At 36.4% G+C, this 8,545-nt stretch overlaps 2 protein-coding genes across 2 annotated transcripts; one reads left to right on the top strand and one right to left on the bottom strand.

Annotated features, from left to right (window-relative positions):
* Nucleotides 1–34: 34 nt before the first annotated feature.
* Nucleotides 35–2,588, bottom strand: LOC132748631 (uncharacterized). Its single transcript, XM_060738243.1, has 2 exons — nt 1,649–2,588; nt 35–1,420 (listed from the first exon to the last, which is right to left on the bottom strand). Exons 1-2 carry the CDS (start codon nt 1,690–1,692, stop codon nt 682–684), a joined length of 783 nt encoding a protein of 260 aa, XP_060594226.1. The 5' UTR covers nt 1,693–2,588; the 3' UTR covers nt 35–681.
* On the top strand, nt 2,565–8,545 carry LOC132748630 (uncharacterized; the record flags this gene model as incomplete). Its single annotated transcript, XM_060738242.1, is given in 6 exon segments — nt 2,565–3,835; nt 4,521–4,592; nt 4,896–6,811; nt 7,103–7,393; nt 7,696–8,034; nt 8,474–8,545. Coding segments are annotated over 6 exon segments (3,493 nt in total), but the record flags the coding sequence as incomplete, so codon positions are not given.

The raw sequence follows: 8,545 nt of genomic DNA on the forward strand, positions 1-8,545 counted from the left end.
AAATATTAATGGATAATAAATAAATATATATATAAATATATATATATAATTTTTCTACTATTATCATTATTATCTTAATTATCTTTATGATTGCAAACCTCAGTGGCTTAAAATTGATAAAATGAGAAGCCGGGCCTCGTTCGGAGTAGGAATGGGAACGGAAATTTATCAAGTGCATAACTTTGCATGAAGAGAATAAATAATCAGCAATGAGGATAATGGTGATGATTTCACCATTTACAGCTAGATAGCAATGCATTTCCTTTCATTTTAGTACTTAATCAATTACTGGCTAGAACTCATCATTATTATCTTCATCATCACAAAATGTATAAAAACGCTGATTTACAGTCACAATTTATTTGAAAAAAGAACAAGAATATAACAGAGCAGAAGTAAACATTAAATATATATATATAAACATGATATAAACTATATACATTAAATGGAAAATGTTCCATTTACATAACATTCCTTTAGAATTTCATACACATTTTTACATTGACTAGCGTCATCTATGATAAAGTTCGCGCTAAAGTCTTTTTGGATTTTGTTCATCCAGAACGCGCTTGAATCTGTGAAAGCGTTCATCGATTTGCACGTTCTTTTCAAACTGGCCAGGTCATGGAGAGTTAAATTGCTGGCTATTTTGTGTACTATCTCCATCGGCATCTTATCTAGTCAGCTGGAATCGTCCTGACTGTCTGACTCATCTTCAGGAAAGTCACTTCCCCAGTCTATATCTGAAATCTCAATAATTTCATTTTCAGGAAAGTCACTTCCCCACTCTATATCTGAAATCTCAATAATTTCATTTTCAGCCATGTTAGCAGGCTGATCTCCATTTTGAAAAAAATCACTTTCCATATCTAACTCGTCCATCTCGGACTCTGTCTCACAGTCGCAGGACCACTCTTGGGCGTTTTCTTCCTCGTAATTAGGAATTGAATTTTCAGCCATGTTAGCAGGCTGATCTCCATTTTGAAAAAACTCACTTTCCATATCTAACGCGTCCATCTCGGACTCTGTCTCACAGTCGCAGGACCACTCTTGGGCGTTTTCTTCCTCGTAAGGAATTGAATTTTCGGAGCCAGAGTCTCCTTGGTAGGTGAATATCCCCTCATCATCATCATCATCATCTTCACTTTCATCAGAAGATGAAGAGGAGGAATAGTTTAGCACTCTTCTTAAATGCCTCAATCCCGGCAATCTAGGGGTGGTGTCATCGTCGTCGTCGTCGTCACTCACTTCAACTACCACTGGTTCGTGGGCCCTTTGTCTTGCTGCCTCTTCGCACTTTCTGAGCAACAATCCGAAAGACTGCATCAATGCAGTCAATCCCTCTCTGTCTATCACTATCCCTTCACCTGTAGCAGTATTGGCTATAGTGCCAATGACACTGCCATTGACAATTTCAATTCTGAAATAATAATAATAATAATAATAATAATTGATGAAGTAGTAGTAATAAAAACAACAACAAACACGAAATTAAGTCATAAGAAACATAAATTCTACAGCGACTTAACTTAAAGTATAGATGAATTAAGATAGGTATAGGAAACAGAGTAAATACTCTACAGCGTCGATTAAAAATACAGATTTCTTTTTGAAATAAGCAAGTCTGAAAATATTAAGTTTTACATACCTTAATTTTGTGTTGTTGTTCAGTCTAACTATATCTCCATCCATTATAGTGGTTGTTTGCTGCTCTGGTAAAAATAAAATATGTTTAATTTAAACGATGTTTCAATGTAAAAATGCAATGATAATAATTTAACGTACGTTCAAGTATAGAGGAAAGTTCTTACATTGTTTATCCGAGGGATTAAGCCCGTGCAAAAGCTGAAGTTCTCCGCGTGGCACTCTTATCAGAGTATATATCTGTTCCATGTATATACTTCAACTTAGCCAGCATTGAATCAAGATATATGTTCAATTTAAATGTTGTTTCAATGTAAACAATGTAACAATAATATAATGTACGTTGAAGTAGAGGAAAGATCTTACCTTGTTTAGTCGAGCAGTCTTTCCGAGGGAGTACGAGTTGGATAACACCATACAAAGGGTGGCACTCTTGTCAGAGTATATCTCAGTACTATGTTGCTACTTCAATGTAGCCGGTATTGAATCAAGAGAACATACAAAAGATTTGAGCTCTCCTCGTGTCTCGGTTGACAGAGAGTAGATGTATGTTCGTGGGACGTCCCGTTTTGCCTATGCCCCACCCCCCCCCCTTTTACCCAAACTAAAGGAAAGTACCAACATCAAGGCATAAATCATTGAATATTTCAAGTTAACACGAACGTGTGATTACCTAGTGTCATGTTGATAAATAATCATATTTTCGAAAACCATTTGGTTCCCAAACTGAATAAATCAACTTTTTTTGATATTTACACGGCAAAAGAAGCCATTTATAGCACTCTGTGTCAGGATTACTTTTATATTTCGGGTGAAAATGTGGTGAAAGAAAACACCTTCAACTGGCCTATTGGGTTTGAGGGGGCTCGAACACTCTACACCTGCCGTGTTGTTCTTTCGTTCAGTGATAACAGGATAATTACGGCATATCCAGTGAAGACCAGAAATAATAAGTAAGTAAATAAGTTTCGTATAAGAGAAAAAAGCTTATTTGTAAGACTGTTTGCTAGTTGTTAATTAGTAATATTGTATCACATTTTCTAATGTATGAAATAAGAGTTTTGCACGAAAATGAATGAAGTTCTAAAAATAACTGCGCTGAAAACACACATTTTTCTATTTAACTGATACTATAAATTGCCAACTTTGTAAAAAGGGTATTATCTCCCTTTTATTAAAATGTTAAGCCGAAATGGCGATTAACGTAATAAAGGGACTGTCCATAATTGTTTATGTGGAAATTTGTGAGCTAGAAAAATCTGTTTTACATTTTCTTTTAAATCCAAATAAAAAATAAACTAAAAAGCTCAATTTATACTGATTATCTCCCCTAAAACTGCTATTTCCGTTATTCACGCGCACTAATTATAACGACAGTCCATAGATGTATGCTGAAAATTGGGATGAAACATTTATGTCATGTCACATTTTTTTTTTCAGCGATGGCAGATAATTACATAACTTCATTTCTCTTTCCCAATGAAGCAATTCAATACACGCCTACTGAAAACCAAGTTAGGACGGAAATCGACAAAATCGTGAACAATATAAACCCACTAAAATGTGATCACTGTGGAGTTATCTTTTCTTGTAAAACTTCATTGACGAGACACTCAAACAATGGAATTTGCAGAAATGGAAAGAGGTCAACTGATAATAATAACTGTAATAAATGTGGGACTACTTTTCACAGAACTTATAATTTAAAGAGACACGAAAAACTGTGTGGAGTGAACAAGGTGGTCGTATGTAATGAATGTAATAAATCATTTTCTAGTGAAAAAATCCTCCAAAAACACGTTATAAGTAAACACTCATTCAAATGTCCATTGTGTGACAACACACACGAAAACAAGAGTGATTTGATAAAGCACGCACGGGAGCATTTTAAAAATGACTTCCTTACGCTGGCCCAAGTTAAAAAGCTTAGAAATGTCACAGGAAAGTCATTAATAGTTCCTCATCAGACCGCCTCACAGAAAACGCTGGATTCGACGTCTGCTGCTACAAACGTGCCTGGAACTTCTTTTTCCAGTTCAGCTAGCTTCCGGCAAACATCGCGACCAATACATGGCAACGCTGGAATACAGATCAACATTGAACCAGAGGGCGCTGAAAAGCATTCAATGCTGGACTTGTTTAAAAAAAGGCGCCAACAGCTGCACAGAAACCTGGCCGATCAGTTGGAAAGGTGAGTTTTCAAATGTCTCTAGCTCAGTGTATTATTATTATTATTGTTATTATTTAGGGCTTTCATTGAATATCGCAATATCGATGCATCATCGATATTCATCATTCGATACAATATCGATACACAATTTAGAATATCGATACAATGAAATTATATATATTTCTCCTATTCTTGTGAAAATGCTCTATTTTGTCTCAGAAGAAAAGTAATTTCTTTCTCTAATCCAATATTTAATAGACTTGTATTTAATTTTCAGAAGTATAAGAGAAATAATAACAATAAAACTATTTTTTTAGTTTTGATGTCTTATATAAGTACGCCTAGCACCATGTTGACAATTTTTAAACAAATTCAAATAGTTTCCACTGTACTTGCTATATGTAAGCCCTTATATTGATATATCACATCGATATTTGGCTTTCGATATATCGATACAAAATTTTCCATCAATGACAGCCCTATTATTTTTATCATTATTATTATCACACACATTGCAAATTTGTACATGACTATGAGGCACATGATATTGTGCAATAATAGCTAAAATTTGGTAAATGCGCTGCTTTTTTTAAAAACTCTTCTCTAAAGCCCTTCGTTTATTTATATGCTTGTTAACATGTGTGTAACAGTTGCAAATTCAATATGACAGTTGCGCTATATTTTGCTTTCTTTCTCGCCTTTTTAGCTGGAACAATATACGATGGTATATATGTATTAGAGCACATATGGTTCGTTTTGATCCAGAAGGAAATATAAGGTAACTTTTTTTTGTTTCTTCACTTAAGCTGTATTAAATATTGTATCAGCAAATTGTGTCAGTTCAATTAACCAACATAAATACAATGTAAATAAATGTGTTAATTAATGAATGAATTAAGCTGTTAAATAGTAAATAAATCAAATAGGTATATAGAGTGAGCTAATGCACCAGTCAGTCATTCAGTCAGTCAGTTATTTATTCAATCAGTCAGTCGGTCGGTCGGTCAGTCAGTTATTCAATCAATGAAATGAAGCAAAATTATATATATCAAAGTATATCAAAGCAGAACTTTTTTTTCAGGGATGAGGAAAGGCCAGCATTTCGATCAACATCCCAAATTTTACTAGAGGCAGAGCAGATAGACAGTCAGATCGACCAGGCATATTTCAAGGTCAACTCCTCTCTAGAGACTTTCTGTTCATCTGCCAGTGGCTGGATGCTGGATGAAATCCTGCGCCTGGACCTGTACATGCTCAAGTACAATCCTTTAAGGGGAAACTGTGGAGACTTTAACCTGCCACCTGACCTGTCTGGGACTCGTGCCCTCATTACAGTTACTGGGAGGCCAGCGGACAGCAAAGACTGTTTCCTGTGGGCGGTAATTGCCGCCATACATCATGATCCAGATCTACACAACGGATCCGTGCATTGGTCCCACTTCCAGGCACTCAAACACATGTATAAACTTCCAGGAGCATTTTCAGATGGGCAGTCGGTCAGCCTGGTCCAAGTTGCAGAGTTTGAGAGACTCAACAAGGTGTCAGTAAACGTCTTTGGCTATGACGACGCGGTGTTTCCCCTGCATGTGTCCAGCATGGAGAACTCAAAGAGCCACGCAAACCTGCTACTGGTAAACGTTGCCAACCAAGACGATGACAGTGACGCGCCTTTCAAACATTACTGTGCTATTACCAATCTGGGCAGCCTTGTTTACAGACAACAGGCGGGGGGTAACACGCTGCACGTGTGCCCTAGATGTCTTAACTTCAAGTATTCTGCTGAAGATCTTGAAAAACATCTCCAACACTGCAGTCTAGTGGAGCCACTCACTGTAAAGATGCCGGAGTTTCAGCGGCGGTTTCAATGGTACAAGAAACATCATCTACAATTAGAAGCTCCATTCGTCATCGTTGCAAAGTTTGAATGTTTCAGAAGACCAATCTTGGACATTAATGAAGCAACAGAGGGCGTAAATGTCAGGGAAAGATTACACGAACCATGTGCATTCGCTTACTATAGACTCAGCGTTGACAACAGCCATCCTCGACCGCCCGTGTTCTACACAGATGAGGACCCAAACACCGTTATGAGCGAGTTTTTGGCCTGTATGAGGCGTGAACAAGAAGAGGCCCTCTCTATTATGAAAGCAACAAAACCAATGGTGTATTGTGAAGAGGGTCTGCAGAATATAGAGGCATCAAACGAAAATTGCCACATATGTGAAGACGCTTTCATTCCAGGCCAACGTGTTGTCATTGACCACGACCATGTGAGTGGAAAGATCAGAGGCAGGGCATGCGTAGGATGCAATCTGAACTTTCAGATGCCCAGACACATCGTTGTTGTTCTTGATGACCTCTCAGCCTACGATGGTCGAATTGTTATGGCCGCAGCATCTAGTCTCGGTGCCAAAAATATCAGAGTCATTCCTAAAACGATTGACACATATGCTGGAATTACCGTTGAACATTGCCGCTTCATAGATTTTAAGAGTTTTTTTAAAGATTCTTTATGTAGTCTGGTAGAGGGACTTCAAGCAGAGGAAGGTGTTGGTTGCTTAAATCACACGCGCGACAACTGGCCGCTGGACACACTTCCGGAAAAGTTCGAACGCATTAGTTTGTGTAGAGACTACATTCATGGCCCAGAACAGTTAAGAGAGTCAAACTTGCCACCAGTTGAAGCTTTTACAGACAGGATCGAGGGAAAGAGTCTATCACCAGAGAACTACCAGGCCGTCTTAAATCTGTGGCAGCTTTTGAAAGAAAAGACTTTGAAGGGGCTTTTGCAACACTCCCTGGTTACAGACTGCCTCTTCACTGCTGACATTATAAGCAACTTTCGACAGGTGGTAAGAAAGGACCTGAAGCTCGATCCTTTGCGGTTTTACACGATGGCCAGCTTCGCCTGGGAGAGTGCCCTTCGCTACTCAGAAACCACTCTTGAACTTCAGACGTCATTGGACGCTCATCTGATGATAGAAAATGCAATCAGAGGTTAGCATAAACCATTTTGTTGTTGTTGTTGTTGTTGTTGTTGTTCTTTTACCTCTAAATATTGAAAAATTAAGAATGAACATATTTTAAAACAATAGAAATTACCGCTACAGCTTCTGCTAAAAGTTTGTATACATTTATAAAAATCAAATGCTAGTAAATTTACTATTATTATTATTATTATGATTATTATTATTATTATTATTATTATTATTATTTTATTATTATTATTATTACAGTATAACTGTAAAGAGTATACATATATTCATTGTTCTTTTAATTATTTTACAGGTGGTATAGCGGTGGTAGGCAATCCAAGATTTGCGAAAGCAAATAATCAAGATATGCCTAATTCGGAGTTCAATGAAAAAGAGGAAGTAAGTTATATCGACTTCTTAGATTTTAATGGACTCTACACATCAACAATGGCTACAGCACGTCTTCCAACCAGTGGATTTCGCTTTCTGTCGAGCTACGAGATAGAGAGAATTGATTTTGAGACCGTACCAGAGGACAGCGACCATGGCTACATACTCGAGGTGGATTTAGAGTACCCAGAAGAATTACACGACAGTCACGATGGTGAGTGTGTTTATTGCTGATGTCGTTTTCTTTTATGTCTTTTTTTTTAAATAAAAAATGTACGTTACTTCAAGTTTTCCATATCAGTAACTTGGTGTAATATTCCTGACAACAACAACAACAATAATAATAATAATAATAATAATAATAATAATAATAAAAAATAACAATAACAATGTTTAAGCAAAACCTTTTACACATCTCTACCTTATTTATACTGAATTTTCCGATTTCATATTTTTACTTAATATACTGAACTTTCATTTGGTTTTGAGACGTTTGTTTATTTGTTTTTTCCTCAGACTTTCCACTTGCGCCTGAAAAAATCACAATTCTGCCAGAACATTTGTCTGAATATACAACTTCTACTGCCAAATCTTGTGGGATCAACCTAGATAACGTTTGTTTGGAAAAAAGGCTATGTTTAACACTAAGGAACAAAACAATGTACACCCTACATTACAGAACGTTACAATTCTATACAAAACATGGCCTAAGAGTGACAAACATACATAGAGTGCTACAATTCACGCAGATTAAGTGGCTACAGTCATTCATGAAATACTGCTCTGAAAAACGCAAGAAAGCAAAGTCTAGCTACTACAAGTCCATGTGGAAAAATATAGCTAATCTTGTTTCAGGTAAGACTTACGTGATTCACAAGTTCATACATTTTTACAATGTGCAAAAAAAGTAATGCCGAACTGGAATTGTGATATTTAAAAGATGTCTAGTTCCATTGGTGTTCAATGTTCTAACGTAGTTTAAAACCTTTAAGGCAATCATAATGTTATTAGTATGCGTTTAGTTGCATACAAGTTAGAAAGAGTTAATGCCTGTACTTGATTAAATAACCTATCCAATTTTGTCTGATATGATAACGGAATAAATAGATAATTATTGTTTCCTTTTAAAACTATTTCTTTTGTTGAGCAAGTAGGATTATGTCTCATAAAGGTGTGAAATGCCGCTTTAAATTCATACTTACATTTCTGCACACTGAAAATGTATGTATAATATAATATTAGTGAATTACTGATTAAGTCTGTTTAAATTGTGTAATTATTATTCTCATTCCAGGAAAAAGCTTTGAAAACCCGCGTAATTACAAAGACGTCAGAATATGTACCAATGAGAAAAGTTTGACGCGCC

This window comes from Ruditapes philippinarum, unplaced genomic scaffold (assembly GCF_026571515.1).
Source record: "Ruditapes philippinarum isolate M1 unplaced genomic scaffold, ASM2657151v2 ctg24590_1_1_1_1, whole genome shotgun sequence".
NCBI lineage: Eukaryota > Metazoa > Mollusca > Bivalvia > Venerida > Veneridae > Ruditapes > Ruditapes philippinarum.